This window comes from Caretta caretta, chromosome 3 (assembly GCF_965140235.1).
Source record: "Caretta caretta isolate rCarCar2 chromosome 3, rCarCar1.hap1, whole genome shotgun sequence".
Lineage (NCBI taxonomy): Eukaryota > Metazoa > Chordata > Testudines > Cheloniidae > Caretta > Caretta caretta.
In genome coordinates, this window is record NC_134208.1 from 34111120 (window position 1) to 34134437 (window position 23318).

The 23318-nt window shown below is 41.7% G+C and overlaps 1 protein-coding gene across 3 annotated transcripts in view; it reads right to left on the minus strand.

The window, feature by feature from the left end:
• Positions 1-1878: 1878 nt before the first annotated feature.
• Positions 1879-23318, minus strand: part of RNF144A (ring finger protein 144A) — a 98506-nt gene continuing 77066 nt past the window's right edge. For all 3 annotated transcript variants that reach the window (XM_048845440.2, XM_048845441.2, XM_048845442.2), the window contains 6 exons: positions 21481-21585; positions 21226-21286; positions 17569-17776; positions 13099-13246; positions 11067-11156; positions 1879-6765 (listed from right to left, as the gene is read on the minus strand). In XM_048845440.2, the coding sequence (XP_048701397.1) occupies positions 6634-6765; positions 11067-11156; positions 13099-13246; positions 17569-17776; positions 21226-21286; positions 21481-21585 (744 nt within the window). In that variant the 3' untranslated portion in view covers positions 1879-6633. The remainder of the gene's footprint in view (positions 6766-11066; positions 11157-13098; positions 13247-17568; positions 17777-21225; positions 21287-21480; positions 21586-23318) is intronic.

The window sequence follows — 23318 nt, forward strand, 5'->3', positions numbered from 1 at the left end:
CTAACTTCAGTACCAGGCAAATTGGTTGAAACTACAGTGAAGAACAGATCAGACATATCATAGAATATCAGGGTTGGAAGGGACCTCAGGAGGTCATCTAGTCCAACCCCCTGCACAAAGCAGGACCAATCCCCGATTAAATCATCCCAGCCAGGGCTTTGTCAAGCCTGATGAACATGATATGTTGGGGAAGAGCCAACCCAGCTTTTGTAAAGGGAAATCATGCCTCACCAATCTACTAGGTTAGAATTCTTTGACAGTGCCAGCAAGGATCAAGGATGATCCAGTGGATATAGTGTACTTGAACTTTCAGAAAGCCTTTCACAAGGTCCCTCACCAAAGAAGTCATGGGATAAGAGGGAAGGTCCTCTCATGTATCAGCAGCAGGTTAAAAGATAGGAAACAAAGGCTAGGAATAAACAGTCAGTTTTCACAGGGGAGAGAGATAAACAGCAGAGTTTCCCAAGGATCTTTACTGAGACCAGTACTGTTCAACATATTCATAATATGATCTGAAAAAGGGGTAAACAGTGAAGTGGCAAAGTTTGCAGATGATACAAAATTACTCAAGATATTGTTAAGTCCAAAACTAACTGCAAAGTTACAAAGGAATCTCACAAAACTGGGTGACTGGGCAAGAAAATGGCAAATGAAATTTAATGTTAATAAATGCACACTGGAAGACATAATCCCAACTATACATACAAATGATGGGGTCTATCACTCAAGAAAGAGATCCTGGAGTCATTGTGGATAGTCCTCTGAAAACATCTGCCCAATGTGCAGCAACAGTCAAAAAAAAAAAAAAAAAAAAACCCCAAACAGAATGTAAGGAACCATTAGGAAAGAGAGAGATAAAAAGACAGAAAATATCATAACACCACTCTGTAAATCCATGGTATGCTCACACCTTGAATACTGCCAGCAGTTCTGGTCACACCATCTCAAGACAGATATATTAGAATTGTAAAAAGTACAGAGAAGCGCAACAAAGTAAGGGGTCTGGAACAGTTTCCATATTAGGAGAAATTAAAAAGACTGCCACTGTTCAGCTTGGAGGAGAGGTGACTAAAGGGGGAATATGATAAAGGTCTATGAAATTATGCGTGGCGTGAACAGGGATGTGTTATGTATCCCTTCACATAACCCATGATGAAGGGGTCACGGAATGATATGAATAGGCAGCAGGTTTAAAACAAACACAAGGAAATACTTCACACAATGTGCAGTCAACCTATGGAACTCAATGCCTGGGGATGTTTTGAAGGCCAAAAGTGTAACTGGGCTCACAAAAGAATTAGATAAGTTCATGGAGGACATCAATGGCTATTAGCCAAGATGGTCAGGGACACAACCCCATGCTCTGGTATACCTAAACCTCTGACTGCTAGAAGCTGGCACTGAATGACAGGAGATGCAGCACTTGATAAATTGCCCTGTTTTGTTCACTCTCTCTGAAGCATTAGCATCAGCCTCTGTCTGAACATAAGATACTGGGCTAGACGGACCATTAGTCTGACCCAGTATGGCAATTCTTTGTTATTACATGAAACACCACAGACACTGAATAGGCAGGAACTCAAACTACCCACCGTGGGAAGGTGATGGGCAGAGCTGACCTTGTTATGACCTGAACTTGTGCTGCTTTGGATTATAGGTATTCCAAACAGATGCTTGGAGCACCAAATTAACCCATTTAAGGCCTACTCCAACTGACTGAAATGATCACTGGATCAGACCCATAGCGAGTGCTTTTTCTCTTCTTTGTTCTGATGGAAGGAGCAGATGACATAAATAACTATTGTAACAATATTTCAATTTTCTTTAAAGTGTATTAAGAATTACAAGACACTATTCTGAAGAATCACAGGAGATGCATTCTTTTAAAATATCTATTGAAATTACAAATTAAACTTTCAGAATGATTCAAAGTACAAAACACAACATTAAAAGGCATTCAACAGCTCTTTTATACATCACAGTGTTAGTGGCACAAAAAAGTACTTACATTTCAAATACATAAACAGAACTTATTTTTACACTGGTCAAATACATCATCATTTATACATATGCATGACTCCTTCATGCGTATCTCTATACAAGATTAAAATACATCCACGGTAAAATGAGCAAGAAAGGTTCAGTTATGTAGCACATTCCTGTACCTAATGTTTCTGGAATTCTGTAAGAGAGATACACAAATCAAAGCAATTATGAAGATCACAGGGCTTTAAACAAAACAGCATGCTTTACTTAGCAAAGAAGCACTGATGCAGGCTTTTCTTGATATCTTTTATGTCACTCTGTGTGACAACTTCCATGTTCTGTCCATCTTTGTAAGATTTTAGAATATATATATACTTTGTATTTTAGAATATATGTATACACACTGTATATACATAGCGAGAGAACATATGGAGTTTGGTTTCAAAAAGCAAACTAGCATGAAGCTTTATGCATACTGTGCATTATCAGGATGAAGAATGTTTTTTATTAAGTACATATATATCCTTAATAGGAAAGGGAGAACCTAGAAAATACATAAAACCCCACTTTTTCTTTCCTACCCACAAAATTTTAAAATCACAAAGTGATTGAATACTCTTCTGATCTAGGAGTATTGTTCCCCTCGCCCTTCCTCATCAGACAGAATATTTTAGGAATCTTAATTTTAAATATTTTCTGCATGTCAGGTCATCAATTCTATGCTACGAACTAGGCCATTCAGTTCTTCTTTGTGATCCATCATGATTTTAAGATAAATATTCCAGGAAAGATTATGATGCCTGAAAAAAACAGAACTGTGCATGATACAATATGAGGATCCACGCTGAAGGTAGTTAGAAACAACTGAAATATTAACATAAAATAACACTGCTAAGTACTTATATAATGTCCTCCGTCAGAGGATCTCAAAAATTTTTAAAAATAATTAAGCCCCACAACAACCCTGTGAGGTAGGTGACCATTGTTCCACCTATTTTACAGATGGATAAACTGAGACAAAGGAAGGATCAGTGACTTGTACAAGAACACTGTGAGGGCCCAATCCTGTACCCACTGAAGTCAATGGGAGCGCTTTGCTACTCTTTTCAGTAGGAACAGACCTGATTCCCAAGTCAGCGGTAGAACTGGAGGGAAAAAAACAACCACCTGGAGTTCTGACTCCACTCTGTATTTGGATCTAATCACTAGAAATTCATCCTTCCCAATAGAAAATGCAAACACGTGCTCTGTTAAATTTCATTAAAAACAGCATTTAAGGCAATGCAAATAAAGTAAACAGTAGGATAGATATGAAACACAATCAAAACCATACAGTTAATCTCAATTTTCAGATGAAGGTTTATAACAGATTGTCTGAAATCTGTTATAAATATTTTCCTTAGGAATGCAACAAAGGTATGAGCATTTTTAAACCCACTATTATGGGGCAGTAATGTCAGAGTTTAAAACAATACATTCAGGGTAGTAAATGCCATAGCATCAACAGAGCTTGTAAATCAGTGATTACTGAAGACACCCACTTTTAGGAAACAAAACTGTAGTGGTAAAATTTAAAAATAAGATGTAAGGTTATGATATTCAGCATGACTGAAAGTGATTACAGCATATTCTTTGTGAATATACACACATTATTACCCGAACATCAAGAAGATGTATCAGCTGACAGCTTGGAAATCCACGATAGTGAACCCAAGCATGCTGAGATCACACACAGTCCTATATGTTGGATATGATCAGATAAAACCAGGCATTTGTGTCTGTGTTAATGGCGATCATCAATTGAAATCTAACCTTTTAAAAATGTTTACATCTATAATGCAGTGTGGGACTTTTCCCTTTGATTTTGAAGTAAATTTAGTGCTTTGCAAAGGTGTCAGTGACAACTGTTGGGAGTGAAGTTCTCTGTCAAGGGCATCACAGATTCCCAACACTGCCCTGTTTCATCCCTGATCTGAAAAGACTACTTCTAAGAAAGAAAAAGTAGAGGTTACTCTTTATGCCTCCAATACTATATTGATAGGCCCCTATAAACCAGTTTCTCGGCTGGAACTGCCAACTAGAACCATTTGTGTTGCTTAGTGCTCACATAAGTGGACTGCTGAACTGATAGCCCAGGAAACCTGGGGTCTGTTTTGCCCACTGAACAATTAGTTCTCTGATGCTGCAACTGGATCTGTCCTGTGCAGTTCAGGATTGGAGAATAAGGGCAAGAATTTAAGTCTTCCCACACTACCTTGACAACATGCCTCAGATCTGGAGAAACTAGTTATTCATCCAGTGGTACATACCTATTAATCTTATACATCAAAATGATGATTCAGGGCAATGTGAGTTAAGTACTATCCTGAATCAGGATGCTTTTCTAATGTGGTCAGTCTTTTGAGATAAGGACATACATCCTCTAGGAGGAGCTAGACTGAGACTGAAACCTCATTAGCCACTGAAACCAGGGCTGACCAGCGGTGACTAGTTAAAGTATGCCTATCCCATTGATAAGCTCTTGTGAGCCATCCAACCCCCCATGTTATTTCTGAATAGCTAAGAAAAAAAAAGTCAATATCAGGATTTCACCATTAAAGTTCTGAATGATACACTGTAATGCAAAGCTAATGACATAACATACAACTAACATTGGCTTATCATCAGATTGCGATCTTAAAAAGGTTGAACATCTTAAGACAAAAACTATTTCTGGATCTCCTGCAAGCATTTCTCATTTAGCCAGTTTGAAATACGAATACTTTTTAAAATGAAGAATATTGAAGTTGGACAGAGGAGAAAATCTTCAAAAGTACCTAGGTGATTTAGGAATCTATTTCCCATTTTCAAAAGTGACTTATGCCCTTAGGAGTTTCACTGAAAGTCAATTAGCTTTTAAAAATTTTACCCTGCAACATTTCTGTTCAAATAATAGATATGCAAACTAAAACTAAACATAAAACAAAACAAAACAAACAGTTTTTTGCTATGTCAGACTGCTGTTATGTTTTGTGGACTTGATCCTGCTATGTCTTAGGTGGGAGCCCCACTGACTTCCACATATACACATGATTGCATCATTTCCTACTTCATTATATCTTTAGGTTCTCAAACAGAGTTTAACTTTCACTAGCATGCTCTGCAGAACAGTGGGCTCCGCTTGGACACAGATCTGCCCATGTGTACCGCATTCCATGATCAGGGCCATTACATTAAATTTTTGTCAAATTATTTTGCTGTTTTTGAAGCCTGCATTTACAAAGGGGTCTCTTACAGTTTTCCACAAAATACTGCAGAAGAGTAATTTCTGTGTATTAACAATATGTTGATTTGGACATTTTACTACCCTGGAAAACTTACAACATTGTAAATTAAAAAAGAGAAAAGAACAAGAAAAGAAAAATGATGCCACATAAAGGAATGTTGGAACAAAACAAACTAACCCTTAAAGAGAACTTTGTTTTGTTTTCTCACAGTATGATTATTAACAGCACGTACGATATGATATGAACCCTGGAAAATGGAGTATATATTGTAAATGGTGGACAGAACTTTCACAAACACCTCAGGCGTTTTCATTACTAACTATAAGGATGTCGAGTACTTTTCATAAATGGTAAAGACAGGAATCATTGCTGAGCCGAGAATCTGCTGATAAGCAGAATAAGTCCTGTAATTCCCCCCCCCACCCCCAAATACCTGCCTTTAAGACAGCAGCAAGCTATCTTGAACTTCCAAATATTCAATAGCACAGATATTTACACATTTGGTTTAATCAGGATTTTTTTAATATATAAATAAAAGATTGAGATACCTGGATTAGAAGTTATGTAGCCCTCCCTGTAAGTGTACCAGACTCCTTAATAACAGCAAAAATTAACCATTCAGAAAAAGACTGGCGATCCAGTGGTAATCAATAACAACCATACATTTTTAAAAGAATCTTGATTAGGTAGCAGGTTTGTGACATCACTCAACCTTACAGCTTTCATATATTTATTTTTAAAAATGTAGTTTTCGATTGAACAAATAGCATGTAAGACTTCCTAAAATTCCTGGAAGGCAGCAATTCCAGCTGTACCCTCCCCAAAATTCAAGAAAGGCATATGATGGTCAATATGCACCTTAATGATTTCCATTATCCTTGGAAAAATAAGTACTAAAAAGGTTTTTGCCATTGCAATATTAATAAAAACACAGTTGTAATAAACAGATATATTAAAGCCACATTTAAATGATAGGTGACTCAAATAGGAATATGAATAAGACACCTCATTTTGATGCAAGTGTATATGTGAAAACATTTGATTTGATTCATTTTTAGGTTGTTTTGCTGATGTAACATAGCACAGTTCCTAGTCCACCAATATGGCCTCTGTGGGCAACATGAAACCGTTAGTTTTATCTAGAGAATCTTCATCTCTTAATTTCAGACACTTATCTTGTTCCACAACATCCTCTAAACATCTGACTTGCCTTCCACTACCTCACCTGACTATTAGTAGTTGGTCTATGTAACTGTACTAACAACAGTTCCTGGAATCATGGCACTGTCACAGAAAAGCAGGATGGGGGAAGTAAGGCTACAACAATGTAAGTGCAAGAGGGGAAAAAATGTGTGCGCGATGAGTCCCATCTTCTCATGATCTAGGTAGGTAGAGGGTCATCATCTCCTTTATTACATTTGCACTTGCAACAAAGGACAAATGGAGTAGCAAGTAAAAGGAAAGGCGAGGCCACTAACAGCAGTAGACCAAATCCCGCAAAGATTCCCACCACCTGAAAAAACAATGGAAAAATGACATGCGTCAGTACTGCAATTGGCACAGCAGGGTTCAAATTCTGTTCCAACACAAAGTCAATGCACTAGGGGAGAAATCTTGGCCCCACTGAAGTCAATGGCAAGACTCCCACTGATTTCAATAGAGCCAGGATTTCAGCATAGTTGTAGATTTTTAAGATTTTTGTGTTTAATAAAATGTATATAACTAGAGTTAGCAAGGTGATTTCTAATTTTCAGAATGGGAGAATGGTAGCAGGCTCTAATCTTGAGAAAATAATTACTAGACTGAAATGGTCCATTTCCCCTGTATCAGTCAGAATTCACAACATGACACCTACAAATTTCAATAGTGCAGGCATGCATTCATTCACACACCCTAGATTAAGCAGATGTTAATTTGCACTGAACAAAAGACAAGGATGGGGTTGCTATGTCTCCTGCACTTACCGACTCTTATTCAGTGCAAGTGGATAGTTTTACCTTTCTTTCTTTCTTTCTCGATAAAATGCGAATTTTAAGCCTCTAGCATCTGTGGTGTTTGAGGAACTCTGCTGCCAAGGGCAAACATGTTTATATTAGGGAAGTTCCACTGACAGATTCTTACAAGTATTCAAGAAGGGACACCGTTTTCCTATTTGGTCTCAAACAATTTAAAATTCAGCGTGAAGCCGTCTTAGATATTTCTATAGTACCTATCACTACACAAGTAGTTATTTGAAGTGTTGACTGACATTTTAATGTAGTCACATGTTTGCAAGCATTTAAAGTTCCCTTGAAAGAAGATTAAAGTCTTTATACAGCTGAGGTTGCTAAGCACTACCTGTGCCAACACATATAGAGTTTGAGTTCCTTTATCTTTCCTCTGTCACTGAAATAACCCAAATACAATCACCCACACAGCTGACAGAAAACGGGGAAGGCGTTGGTTTTCCTACCAAGGAGCAGGCTGTGGGACTTTGCTTTGAGGCGCCAAACTTTGCCTTAGCTTCTGGCTAGCAGGTACATAATACATTTGATCCCCCATCTCTCCCCTCTGATTGCTGAAAGGGAGGAGTATTTTCTCTCCTTCTTTCTATGCTTTCCTCCAACCCCTGAGCTTCCTGACAGCTACTAGAATGGTAGGGTGATCTCACCATAGTCTACTTCTCCCTCAGCTGCCTGGCTGCTGGTTCTATTCCTCCCACAGCCTCCTTTTTTTGAGCCCTTCTCAATGAACAGCTCTAGTGCCTGCTGCTGCATTCCCAAGCATCAATAGGGTGAAACTGACCTATTTCTCATCAGTTTCACTGCTGCCCACAACCTTCCCAATAGCAGTAGTGGAAAGCCACAGCGTAGGAGCTAGAGGGCTGCTCGGGCCTAATTTTTAAGCCCGACCCGAAAGCAATCTGCCCGACCCGAGCCTGAGAGAGCTGAGTTGTTTTGCAATACGAACCCCAACACTTCCCCCAAACCTATCACCGCTGCTGCTGCCTCCGGTCCGTGGGGTCAGTGCGGCCGCTGTGAGCCCCACTTCTGCCAGCCGCTGCTCCCTGCTCCACTGGGTGCTCTGTGGAGCAAGAGGCACTGCATCTCACTGGTGCACGCACCCCACAGCGAACACAGTGCAACAAGTTGGCAGTGGCCAGCAGAAGTAAGGCATGCTGCTGCCGCACTGACCCCACAGGCAGAAGGTAATCAGAGGTTACCCGACCCAACCTGAGCCTGAGAGGGTTGGGTTGTTTTTTGACCCACCTAACCCCAGCCCAACACTTGTAGTTGGGTCCCATCAGTTTTGGGATGGGTTGCTGGGCTCTACTCTGAGCAGCAGAAACACTGCACACTTAAGTGAGGCAACTCTGCACTGGTTTTCACTCATTTCACATTTGGAAGGTTATAGGTTTTTTTTTTTTTTAAAGTGATGCTAATTGCCTGAGAAATCTTCCTACTTGCCCTAAGCAAGAGAGTAGATTTTGGAAGGCCTGCTTGCAACAACCTGTCTGCAAGTCATTCAACATACCCACCAAGAATTATTCACAGAATAATTGTGAATAATGAATACCTGGAAAAAATCACCTGCTCATGAACAATTGCAATTTGAATGCTAGGGCTCCCTGGGCACTACAGTAATACAAACTATAACACTAGTATCGCATTATTCATTAGGAATTCTTCTCCCAGCTCTCGTCAGATACTAAACATTCTGATTAATTGGCAAATATTTCATTTGGCATAGTGTAGAAAATATACTCTAAACCTAAATTAACAGGCTTATTGATACCTGCTCTACCAGGGACTATTTTTCTTCCTGAACACTGTGGATTTCTTTCTGCAATTTACTTTATCCAGCTATTTTTTATTCCAGGGCTGAAAATCAATACGGAGTTCAGCAGGTGGCGCTGCTGAACAAAATTAAGTTTGAGGAGTGAAGTGCACACTGCTTTATTATGCAATATTAGACGAGGCCTTTTATTTTAAAAGAACAGGCTTAGCTGCGGCTCTCCAGAGACACGAATCTCAAATTTCTTTGACCTAATATTCTTATTTTTTGCCAAAGACAATTACTTTAAAATATCATTTTATAAGGTACCTTTCACCACATATGCCTGTGTCAGACAGGCAGCTAATCTGACGCGTCTGCGTTTAACGTCTTTGGGGAACCTGCTGACACCGAAGGGTGAAAGCGAAGCCGAGATTCTTCCCTGAGCTTCCTTTAAATTTCCTACTGAGCTGCAGCTGCGGCCCATACTGATCTTTGGCAACGGCACATACACAATTAGCCACATGCAATCTTCTCAGTGTGCCACTATGGGGCACCATTAGCTGAGCAGAGCCAAGGTGAAATTGAACAATATAGAAGACTGGCAAACAGTGCTCTTTACTATCAAACAGGAGGCCAGCTTACATTTTCCTTTCAGCTCAGACATGCCGATCAGTGAATTTATCCAGGATTTTTAAGATCAGGTCAACAGGCTGTCTGGTGAGCATCAGTGATACATCTTCCACCTGGTGGACTTGGCTGCTGTTGAACAATAGGCTATTTCCTAGCATGTGTAATGTCTAGAATTGATTTTTTGCACTAGAAGTACACCACTTTGCATTACAGCATCATGCCTTTCACCTTGATGTTATGTTATGCTCCTCTTGGTTAATACTCCAAGAACGCTTAACGTAATGGCCCCCATCCTGAAAACACTAGCAATCATAGTGCTCACCAACCTGGCTTCGATGGGAATTCTCAGAATATCAAAGTATCAAAAATATCAAAAGTCTCAAAAATTTGGGATTGAGCGTAACAGCTCTTGTATGTCATCCAATTAACGGGTGCTCGTGCTACATTTCTTGACATCTCCATTTTTCTAATTAGCAATGCCAGCAACATCAGTCATATAACCAATTACACCACAGTGCAGTGTAGCAATCGTTACAACGATGGAAGAAATAGACATGGGCAAATATTTGTTACAGGAGTTCTTTTCATTCAAAATCCGCCTGTTTTACAGGTCACTAAACTTCTGCAAATTTGGGGCAATTTTACAAATCCTTTTAATGCAATTTTGAATCCAATGTTTTCTACTCTATTTATAAAAAATAAAAAAGCGACTTTCACTGACGCATTCACCCTAAGAAGAGAGAGGGGAGTGCACGGACAACAGCTGAGCTGCCTAGTGGATTACCCGGGGCTAGAAACACAGAGGTTCCAAGTTCTAGTCCCACGGCTCACACCCAGCACCAGCATGACAACCGTGAAATGGCTTCTTACAGTCAAGGAACTGTCTCCACTTTTCCCGTAAAGGCTTGCCGGCCCCCCCAAAGTCACATGCTGCATCCTCCACATTTCTTGAAGCTGATGCAGAAAAAGAGGGCTCCTCAGTGAGATATGCCTGTGGCCTGCTTCACCGTGAAACAGAGAGAGACTGACATCTGAAGCCGGTGAAGAAGGGGGGCGGGATACAAAAATCCTTTGCTCATGATTGGTTCTTTACTGCTTGACTGAGATCAAAGGAGAGAATTACCCTAGTGTCCATGCAGACTCACCAGCCCAGGGACAACTTTATACTAATAAACTCAACCAGTTCTCAACCAGAAATGTATGTCAGTTAGGAGTCAAAATCCAGGATGGAGTCTGACTGTGTTATTCCTTGTTAATGTCTATCTTTGTACCACAATGCCCTTTCCTCAGCTATTGAATGGTGAAGACACTTAGACTCACATGCTTGATTTGATCTCTTTTTAGATACAACTGAGAGAGAGAGAGAGAGAGAGAAAAAAACCATTTTATTGTGAACTTTTATGAAGTTTTAAAAAGCTCTAAACCTACCTGTGTTCTGTGCCAGATAACAGATGCCCTGGAGTGACCTAACTTGTTTCGACAAGGTCCTTTGTCATAATGTATAAGGAGGAAATCATCCTTTGAAACATTAAATAGAAACATTAGCAGTTAATAGAGAGTCTCTTTTCCTTCAAGATGGAGCAGATAGTGGCAGCAAAATAAGAACAAAATATTACAGAAGGGAGCAAGTTTCAAGATCCCTGAAAAGCACTGAATATGAAGAGAAAAGTTTCAGAGTGGAAAACCAACTGAAATTGGATTTGTATTCTTGCATGAGTCAGCGCTGAACAGCCCTTCCCAGAGTTGCTCCCCACAGGGTTACTATGGAAGTGATTTCATAAGGTGGAACATAATACAAATACAGCTCATGTTGGTGATAAAGAGAATGAGTTGTGCTGTGCCTGGAGGAAAGGCCAATGCAGATCAGAGTAAAGCACTGTAGGAACCTTCAGCAAGAAGATAATAGCAATAAACAAATGAAGAACTAATAGCTCTATTTTCATGTATTTTAGATTTCCATGCGCATCCACTCAATATTGTACTCCCCCTTCCTTTTCCCTATTTTATATCAGATCATGTGGATTTCCCTGTCTAGCAAAGCTACTGGTGCAGCTAAGAATCCTTTTTCTCAGGAATTAAAATGTCCTATCTTCTAACCAGGGAATGATCTGAAAGGAAAAGTGAAATCACATGGATAAAAACATTTTCAAACCTGATTGCTTACAGTCAGGCACCTTAATAAACAGACTGGTTTTCATAGGTGCGGTGCACCCACAATTGGAGTCAATAGAGTACTTGGTGCTCATCATTTCTGAAAACCAACCTGCTTATTTAAATGCCTAAATAGGGGTTTAGGCAACATAATTTGAAAATACTGGCCATGTTAGGTATAGAACATGGGAAGAGGACAGCTACTTCTTGGATCCCAAGCCTCTCAAATGTGGCATTTATTTTGCAGCTGGGAAAGCAAACCAAGGCAGATATCTACCCAGTTCTACAGAGAAAGACGCATCTGCTTCCAGATCTGGATTGGTCACTCTTCCGTACAGCAACCAACGCAGGCACAGGGGACCTCTGCTTTTTACTTAAGTATGGGAGTACCCATGAGTTAAAACTTATCCGTAAGGCATTTAGACATAACAATTGCAGGATTTGGAATAGTTAGAGTACATTTTTGGGACATGAAACATTTCCTCTGCCATTGTTAACTACACTTTGCAATAAAACGTTTCCTTGGCTAATATCTGGAAACAGATGTAGCATATTGTATATACTCCAGTGCTTAGGCACAATAAGATATTGGCTTGTTTAAAATGTATAAGCCCAGGACAGGAAGCAGCATAAGAGTTAAATCGAACTCCTACTGCTCTCAGAACACATTTGTTCTTCATACATCAGTTCATTGGCTTTTTCTCTTACTTTGTCCTGCAGAAGAGATGTAATAACCAAAACAAATCAACGTCAAGAAACAACTCTCACTACTGAAGTTCAGCACTAAAATGAATACTGACACTCTACATGGGATTCTGTATTTAGGGCTACCTTACACTATCATGCAGAACTGAAAGTAATACAGATATATTCATCCTGCAAACACTTTTTAGAATATAAATTCTTCAGGAAGGAGCTGTCTGATTTGTGTGTACACGGTACAGTATTAAACATAAACTATTTAGATGCCACATGGAGATGGCAAAGGAAGAATAATTTTCATCAAATTTCAAATTACAACTTCTTTCCATCTCATTTATGCAAAGGGTGAACAGCTCAACAGCTCTTCAGGTGGGGCAAGTAAGATCAAGTGCACAAGGACCATCAAGTAACCAGCTAAGGTCCAGCTCCGCCCTTGCCCATGCATTTTAGCAGAGAAATAGGTGCTAACAGTAGTGATACAAAAAGGTTCAGAAGAAACACAGCATGTGAAAGAGCAGCTAGTAAGGATATCCATAGGACAGTCTTAAGTCAGCATAACAAACTTGTAAGCTTACAATATCCACCGAAGCGTGGAGTGTATACTCACATCAAGAGATTCCAGACAGTACCAGCAAAAGGCATGTTTGCAGTTTTTACACATCATTTGGGCACAACCCTCATCTCGCTCAATATAAACTTTGCACTTTGGACAGCGTTTGATGGGAGCATCATCATCTTCCATTTTATACATAGAACTGTGGGAGACATTTGAAGAAGTTTATAAGGTGTGTACCCGTGCATGTTTAAAGCAAAAATAACATCCTAATTGAAAAAAATCTGGGTTTGCATTTTAGTTTTGTGATCCGTTTTTTTGTTTTGTTGTTAAGTATCCAGAAAGCAGATCTAGTACAACAATTAATTTTTATAGTGCCTATCAAACAGCTATGCACTTACCAGATAAAACACATTTCTCTTATCTACCAATTGTTTTCTGTGACCTGGTGACATCAGTGTGTACAATGCTCTCAGCTGTCAGCTGAGCACGTGGGAACCAATCTGAAGTCAGTTTTTTACATGCCTAGTCTGTCTGCCTTTCTCCTCCTCTTTTATTTCTTATGGGAGAAGGAGAAAGGATCTGCATGTGGAAAACAGGGAGGCTGACAATGCCCTGCTGACCCAGGCTATGGCCCATGGGCTTAGGGATTCCCTGGATGAGAAGGCAAAGGGAGAGACAGAGCGTCCATGAGGCTGATCTCCTAGGACTTTCTCTCCAAGCCAAATTCCACTGGGTTTTCCTGGATACCCTGTTCCTCCAAGGCTTGCCTCCTCCATCATAGTTCAGGGCAACTGCATCTGCAATTCCCCTCTGTGATCCACTGAGAGCCCCTACCCGAAAGCTCCCAGTTCCTTAGCTGTCACTCTCTTGGGTAGACTCCATCCTAACCAGGGTTTCGCCAGGCTGCACAGTTCCCTGCCTACACTGTGATGTCCCCAGAAAGCCAGACTGCCTAAACAGGCCAGCATCTGCTTTCTCTCTGAAGGACAGGAAGAGAGGAATTGCCCCGAGTTATAAGTTACCACCCAGCTCTTTATAAACTAGCACATTTATTCTTAAGACGAAAGCATTCTAGAGAAAACATAAAAACAACAAAAGTTCCTCTATGCATGCTAAAAGCTTACCAGGGGTCACCCTCAGTAGGCCAAAGTCCTTCCAAAATGACCCCCCTCACCCCACCCCCCCGGCCCTTCAACAGTAGGTCTTTGTTCATTTGCTGGATCAGAAAGAAGGCCCCGAGTCAGTTTAAACTCAGGCTATTTATCCCTTTCTTTCTCTCTTGATCTCTGGAGAATCCAGTCTGAACCATCAGATATGAGCCTCTGCAAGTGCTGGCCCCCCTCTGGAGGTGTTACAACCTAAGTGAACTTGCCTCATACCCCCTACTGTTCTTTGTTCCTGGAGGAGCTGTGGTCACTCTCCTGCAGGGAATTACATGCAATCCCTGGCCCACAACGATACATCAACTTCATACAGTAAGATCTTCCAGAGATATTGCAGAAAATTGCCTTATCTGTGATATTCCCTCTCTCCAGTGCTGGCAAGGAGCTGCTGAATCATTGCAAGCACCAGATTCACAGTGCTGCTTCTCGATCTCACTCCTGCCTGCAGTAGTTCACTCCACATGGAATGTGAAATAGTTATGGGTAAGGACAAAGTCACAAAGTTCAGCCACCAGGTTAGCCGTGACATTATCGGGGATAGTGTTCTTGACGGCTTGTAGTCCATCTATGTGTGGAATGTTGGTGTAGAGGGCTTCTACATCCATAGTAGCCAGGATGGTGTTATCAGGAAGATCACCGATGGATTGAAGTTGTGACTTTGTGACTTTGTCCTTACCCATAACTATTTCACATTTGGGGACAATGTATACCTTCAGATCAGCGGCACTGCTATGGGTACCCGCATGGCCCCACAGTATGCCAACATTTTTATGGCTGATTTAGAACAACGCTTCCTCAGCTCTCGTCCCCTAAAGCCCCTACTCTACTTGCGCTATATTGATGACATCTTCATCATCTGGACCCATGGAAAAGAAGCCCTTGAGGAATTCCACCATGATTTCAACAATTTCCATCCCACCACCAACCTCAGCCTGGTCCAGTCCACACAAGAGATCCACTTCCTGGACACTACAGTGCTAATAAACAATGGCCACATAAACACCACCCTATACCGGAAACCTACTGACCGCTATTCCTACCTGCATGCCTCCAGCTTTCACCCTGACCACACCACACGATCCATCGTCTACAGCCAAGCTCTGCGATACAACCGCATTTGCTCCAACCCCTCAGACAGAGACAAACACCTACAAGATCTCTGTCAAGCTTTCTTACAACTACAATACCCACCTGCAGAAGTAAAGAAACAGATTGATAGAGCCAGAAGAGTTCCCAGAAGTTACCTACTACAGGACAGGCCTAACAAAGAAAATAACAGAACGCCACTAGCGGTCACCTTCAGCCCCCAACTAAAACCCCTCCAACGCATTATTAAGGATCTACAACCTATCCTAAAGGATGACCCAACACTCTCACAAGTCTTGGGAGACAGGCCAGTCCTTGCCTACAGACAGCCCCGCTACCTGAAGCAAATACTCACCAACAACCACATACCACACAACAGAACCACTAACCCAGGAACTTATCCTTGCAACAAAGCCCGTTGCCAATTGTGCCCACATATCTATTCAGGGGACACCATCACAGGGCCTAATAACATCAGCCACACTATCAGAGGCTCGTTCACCTGCACACCCACCAATGTGATATATGCCATCATGTGCCAGCAATGCCCCTCTGCCATGTACATTGGTCAAACTGGACAGTCTCTATGTAAAAGAATAAATGGACACAAATCAGATGTCAAGAATTATAACATTCATAAACCAGTCGGAGAACACTTCAATCTCTCTGGTCACGCAATCACAGACATGAAGGTCGCTATCTTAAAACAAAAAAACTTCAAATCCAGACTCCAGCGAGAAACTGCTGAATTGGAATTCATTTGCAAATTGGATACTATTATTTTAGGCTTAAATAGAGACTGGGAGTGGCTAAGTCATTATGCAAGGTAGCCTGTTTCCTCTTGTTTTTTCCTACCTCCCCCCCCCCCCCCGATGTTCTGGTTTAACTTGGATTTAAACTTAGAGAGTGGTCAGTTTAGATGAGCTATTACCAGCAGGAGAGTGAGTTTGTGTGTGTATGGGGGTGGGGGGGATGTGAGAAAACCTGGATTTATGCAGGAAATAGCCCGACTTGATTATGTAAAGAGTTGTCACTTTGGATGGGCTAGCACCAGCAGGAGAGTGAATTTGTGTGGGGGGGTGGAGGGTGAGAAAACCTGGATTTGTGCTGGAAATGGCCCACCTGATGATCACTTTAGATAAGCTATTACCAGCAGGACAGTGGGGTGGGAGGAGGTATTGTTTCATGATCTCTGTGTGTATATAAAGTCTGCTGCAGTCTCCACGGTATACATCTGATGAAGTGAGCTGTAGCTCACGAAAGCTCATGCTCAAATAAATTGGTTAGTCTCTAAGGTGCTACAAGTACTCCTTTTCTTTTTGCGAATACAGACTAACACGGCTGTTACTCTGAAACAAATCAATCAAAATGCTAAGCAAAACATACAAGTCCTGTATCATGCCATGAAGCTCACCACACTTGAGCTTTGGCGAGCGTGAGTGAGAGCGCGTACCAAATCTAGGGGTGCTGAGAGTCCCACTGCAGGCCCTGTAGTGTTTTACCCAGGAACCGAGAACAAGAGCAACCTAGCCAGTCAGCTGTCATTACAAGATAGAAGGGGACAGGCAGTCTTGAGAATAGCCAAGTCCCAGACCATTCCTGGCTTTAATGATCGTAACCAAGACCTTGACCTGCTGCAGGAAGTGAACAGGGAGCCAGGGATGAAGCCTGAGCACAGGTGTTATGTGCACACAGCCACCTGCCCTATTCAGGTGGGCAGCTGCATTCTCTACCAATGGAAATTGCTAACTGGTCTTCTAATGCTGCCTTAAACAAGGTTCAACAATCACTCCCTCACTCCTGGAAGAGCGGTAGTCATGGTGCCACTGACAGAGGCCTCCTAAAATAGCCAACCAGAATCAACTAACCCTTAAGCCCCTGGAATAGCAGCAGCAGTGAGTGTGGAGGGGGACCTGAGGTGGCTGAATGTGTCGTTGGCATCAGTGGAGGAACAGATGGAAGAGAGGGCTGGGCAAGCAGAGCTGCAGATGGTGCCAGGAGCCTGGGTTGTCCCTCTGTGCTGCTTTAACTGGTTCCACCTGCTCCCTGATGGTGGTGGTGGGGCAGCCAGGCCACTAAGGGAGCCATCACCATCCATCTCTGTGTCAAGCACAGTGTCTTAAAAGAAAAGAACTGGAATGGCTGCTGTGGACATTCGCTTAAAAAACCAACAGGAGAAAATGGCCCCTTGATTGGCGATGAGGTTACATTCCTCTTATTACGCATCAAGTAGATCTTTGCTGCTGCCACTGGGCAAGTTACAGTACTGTACCTTGTTTCTCCTGGGAGGAAGGTGATTGGTATATTCTCTTGACAGCCTTGTCCTGGATGCCAGTTGGATTTACAAGATGAGCAGAACTCTATGTCACAAGCTTTGCATTGAACCAGCTGCGGATTTTGTGGCCCTGATTCTTGTAGTTGGCAAACTGCCTGACAGGCAGAAGATGGACACCAGGTCCGACATGGATCCAAAAGCACTTCTGCAAAAGGGTATAAAATAACCAGAATCAATGACAGCTACAGGATTGTCCTTTAATTATATACTGCTTAAGAATGCTCACATGCTCAGATTGCTCATCAGACCAGCTGTTTTCTAAAGAGGCTTCCGGTTTTGTTTGCCCCATCTGACACACTTGTGGCCTGATTTGCAGATTTATTCAGCATCAGAGACATCTAAAATTATAGACCACTTTTCCAAATGTGGGCCTACCTCCCTAACACTGCACTTCTGGAAATGGCCTGAACTAAGTGATTTTACATTGTTCACAGAATTATAGAACCATAGGGAGCGCAAGGGTCATGTAGTCTAACCCCCTGCCAAGATGCAGGATTTGTTGTGTCTAAACCAGGGGTGGCCAAACTGCGGTGGCCAACCTGCGGCTCTTGAGAAGTTAATATGCGGCTCCTTGTATAGGCACCGACTCCGGGTTGGAGCTACAGGCACCAACTTTCCAATGTGCCGGGGGGTGCTCCCTGCTCAACCCCTGGCTCTGCTACAGGCCCTGCCTCTACTCCACCCCTTCGCATCCCCTCCCCTGAGTTTGCCATGCCTTCACTCCTCCCCCACAGAGCCTCCTGCATGCCACGGAAGAGCTGATCGGGAGGTGCGGGGAGGAAGGGGAAGGCGCTGATTGGCGGGGCTGCCAGTGGGTGGGGGGGCGCTGGGAGCAGGGTGGGCACAGATTGATGGGGGGCTGCTGACGTATTACTGTGGCTCTTTGGCAATGTACACTGGTAAATTCTGGCTCCTTCTCAGGCTCAGGTTGGCCACCTCTGGTCTAAACCATCCAAGACAGATGGCTACCCAGCCTCCTTCTGAAAACCTCAAGAGAAGAAGCTTCCACAACCTCCCAAGGCAGTCTGTTCCATTGTCCTACTGTTCTTACAGTTAGGAAGCTTTTCCTGAGATTTAATCTAAATCTGCTATGCTGTAGTTTAAATCCATTGCCTCTTGTCCCGCCCTCTGTGGCAAAAGAAATAAATTTTTCTCCAATCTTTTTATGGCAGCCTTTCAAGCATTTGCTTTCATGTCTCCACTTAATCTCCTCTTTTCCAAACTAAACATACCCCCAGTTCATTCAGACTTTGCTTATATAGCTTGCATTCCATCCCTTTGATCATCTTTGTTGCTTGCCTCTGGGTCCTTTCCAGTTTCTCTACACCCTTTCTATACAGTGGTGACCAAAACTGGACACAGTACTCCAGCTGAGGTCTAACCAGTGCTGTGTAGAATGGTGCTATTACCTCCCATGACTTCCATGCTGTGCCTCTGTTAATGCAACCAAAAATTGCATTTGCTTTTTTTGCCACAGCATCCATCACATTATTGACTCATGTTGAGGTTGTGAACCACCACAACTCCCAGATCCTTGGCAGCAGTGCTGCTGCCAAGCTAGTTATTTCTCATTCTGTATTTCTGCATTTGCTTTTTCTTCTCTAAGTGCAGCACCTTACCTTTGTCTTTGTTGAATTTCATATATAGCCCAGTTCTCCAGTTTCTTAAGATCCCTTTGAATTTTAGCTTTACCCTTCAAAGTGTTTGCAACCCCTTTGTGTCATCTGCAAATTTGATCAGTATGCTCTCTATACCAACCTATTAATAAGGATGTGAAATAAGAATGGCCCCACAACCGATCCTTGTGGAACCCCACTTGAGACCTCTTTCCAATCTGACATCATTCCATTCATAGCTACTATTTGTTTGCAGTTGCTTAACCAATTATGTATCCACTTAATGGCAGTTCTACCGAGCCCACATTTCTCCAGCTTACTTATCAGAATGTCAGGTGGGACCATGTCAAAACCCTTGCTAAAGTCAAGGTATATTATGTCCATCGCATTCCCCCATTCACAAAACCAGATACGTTGTCAAAGGAGGAAGTCAAGTTTGTTTGGCATGATTTGTTGTTATAAATCCATGCTGGCTGCTAGTGATCACCCTTTGATCCTCCAGGTATTTACAAATTGAATGTTCTATACATTGTTCTAGTAGCTTCCCAGGTATCAAGGTCAGGCTGACTGGTCTATAGGTCCCCGGCGCCTCCTTTTCCCCCTTTTTAAAGATGGGCACTACGTTAGCCCTTCTCCAGGCTTCTGGGACCTTTCCTGTCATCCATGAGTTTGCAAATATTATTGCCAGTGGCTCTGAGATTCCTTCAGCTAATTCTGTCAGCACCCTGAGGTGAACAGCATCAGGCTCTGCTGATTTGATTTCATTCAGATTGGTCAGATGATCTCTGACCTGTTCTTTACTTACCCTGATCTGCATCCCTTCCCCTTTATTGTCTATGATAATTTTGTTAGTGTTCACTTTTAACTTATGGATTAAAACTGTCCCTGAGAAGGGGAGGGGATATTTTAAATTTTATTGAACAAAATTATACTTATATAGTTAATGGAGCTTATTTCATATTTTGTAGGCATGTGAAGTTCTCACCCAACTCAATAGAAGTTTTTGTACAGCACCTAGCCCAAAGGGGCCCCATTTAAAGTTGATTGGTAGGCACTGCCATACTAAAGATGACAAATTAATAAATAAATAAAAATAATAGAAAAGAACATTATCTCGTTTTACCCCTTTCCTGGAGGCTGGTTTACTGGTAACTCAGGGCCTGATCCAAAGCCCACTGAAGTCAGTGGAAACAGTCCCACTGAATTCAGTGGGTTTTGGATCAGTCGCTAAAAGAACCATAACCAAACATAAACCTCATTCTAAGTTCTCTCCCCTAGTGTTAGCAGGTCTCAAGATATTCCACCCAGACTCAAGTTCTCTTGCCTCCTAGAGTGCCACACAAACCCCTCATATTCAGATTAGAATCAACAAAAAGCACCTGTCACTATGCCTCACCAATAATTACCCTAGACCTGAAGAAAAGCTCTGTGTAGCTTGAAAGCTTCTCTCTTCCACCAACAGAATTTGGTCCAAAAAAAGATATTACCTCATCCACTCTGTCTCTCTGCTCCCCTGGGACTCAACACAGCTATAATACTGCAAACAATAATTATTTTGCAGGATTCCAGCACCCGAACTTGGACTGGCTCCATAGAAGACCCGTGCATTTCTATGCAGGGTCCTAGGTACTGCCATCCTACCATTAGTGCTATATAAAGCATACAGGTGCATGCTGCCCAGAGAATTCCCCCTTTCAGTAACATATTAATATAATATGCAGCAGTTTTCTGTCTGCAACTCAGTTTCCATCACATGGTACATGGCAGCATGCACGTAATAGCAGGACCTGATAAAGGAAGAAACAATTTAAGCTTTATTCCGCTCACAAATCATATAAGGCTCCAACACTACTGTATAAACACACACAGGACCACAATCTGATCTCTGTGACATGGATCAATCTGGGGGTAACACTATTCCCATATATTTGGGAGACAGCCATTGGTCTGGAGTAAAGGCTGATGTTTCATACTGTACCTCTTTCAAACTGTAGCTTCTTGTACCTTTGCATGATTTCTGATGCAACCATACACTCAATCTGTTAAAATAAAAAAAAGAGAAATTACAAACTGGAAACAGCAATAATCCAAGGCATTTCAAATGAATGGAGACCCAGCATTTTACCTTTATAAATGATTAAAACATATGCTGGCAATAAACAACAGCTGAAATATACCCTGAGCAAGACACGTCTGAATATACTGAAAGAACCCATGTGCAGTAAAAACATACCTCATTTTCTTGTAGATGACCTCGCTTTGGGCAGGAAGCATCAGGGCAACTAATTGCTGTTTCTAGACCTTCTTTGATCAAAAGTTCCACATACTGTTTCAGGCACTGTAAAAGAGGAGGGTGTAACTATTCTTCCACATATAAATTATTCTGCATATCATTCATGCTTTGCCTTGCTCATCTGAAGATTTAAAATCACTTTGCAGAGGTGGGTAAATATTATTTCCCTTTTACAACTGGGGAAATAGACAAACATATTCAGAGACTTCCCAAGGTTATACAGTAAACTAAATAAGTGGCAGGAACTACATCTCCTGAAATCAATTTCCATGCTCTAGTCATTAGACAGCTTTGCCTCAATTAAAAATTACACAGTAAATAAGAGGCAAGTAAAATGGAATGTTAGGAAAATAAAAGATAAAATTAGATTAACCAGTCTTCATAAATCCCTCAGATTTATATCACCAGAAACCATAACAGTTTAGTAAGCAGTAGCTACCCATTAAAAGTCATCTGTCACATACAACAGAATGGGAAAGGTTATGTGGCTTATTTCCCATTCCACAGAAAATAACTAACTGAACTTCTTGGTGAGGATTCAGAGGAACAGCCGTGTTAGTCTGTATTTGCAAAAAGAAAAGGAGTACTTGTGGCACCTTAGAGACTAACCAATTTATTTGAGCATGAGCTTTCGTGAGCTACTGATGAAGTGAGCTGTAGCTCACGAAAGCTCATGCTCAAATAAATTGGTTAGTCTCTAAGGTGCCACAAGTACTCCTTTTCTTCTAGGTGAGGATATATTTCATTCTCAATGTGAAGGAAGAACGCACAAATGAGGACTCAAAAAAGAATGTCCTGCATAATAAAAACAATTATAAATTAATAAATAATAATAATTATGCATATATATAGTATTCTTCATCCCAAAGGATCCCACTGAGCTTTAGAGAAAGCAGAATTGAAAATATGGTCTCTAAAAGTGTGGCATACGGCAAAACACACAACAGCTGGAGGGAGGAAAGGTGTTCTGGCTAAGGGCAAACCTCTTCGCTTATGAAAAGAGCCACACAGGGATCAGATTAAGCCAATACCATGTGCTATAGTGGCTTTTCTCTTTGCCCTTAGCCAGTCTTACTTCCCCCCAGCTGCCATCTTGCCCTGGCTCTCTCCTCAGCTCCCCTCCTACCAGCTGCCACCATCTTGATTTATAATGTCAGCACCATAGGCCAGCACCATATGCCAAATGCCAGCACTATAATCCACCCCCCTCCAGGTCTAGGCAATGGAAACAAAATACCAGAACTACAAATAGCACTTTAGTCCCGCCACCCCTCAACTGACAGAAGCATCCTAAGCATCAACACATAATGACATCTCACTTTTACTTATTTACTTCACCTCAAATCACTGAGTATTTTCAGTGAAATGGTAAGTATCTGAGAAGCCGGAGGAAATCAGCTAACCCACCAGAAATAACGTGAGTCATGTGGACTTGTGTTATGCTTAGAAATACAATACCAACTGAAACCTCCCTCTCTGCTCTACAGGGGAGAATCAAAAGTAAATAAATAAATAAAAACTTTAAAGAACTCTCAATTGGCTTTCTACTGAAATAACAAGTGGTGAACAATTTCTCCCGTCTTAATTGTACCATCACATATAATGCACCCAGTAACGGCAGAGATCCACATTTATATTCTGCTCCTTCAGTCTTCCCTATGCACACTGTGCATTCTTTAAGCCTGTCTGCATGGCTCCTTTGTGAGGATTTGTTCTTCATCCCACACTGATATTTTGGCTTTCCCCTCTTGCATTTTGACTATGGCAAAATCCTCGCT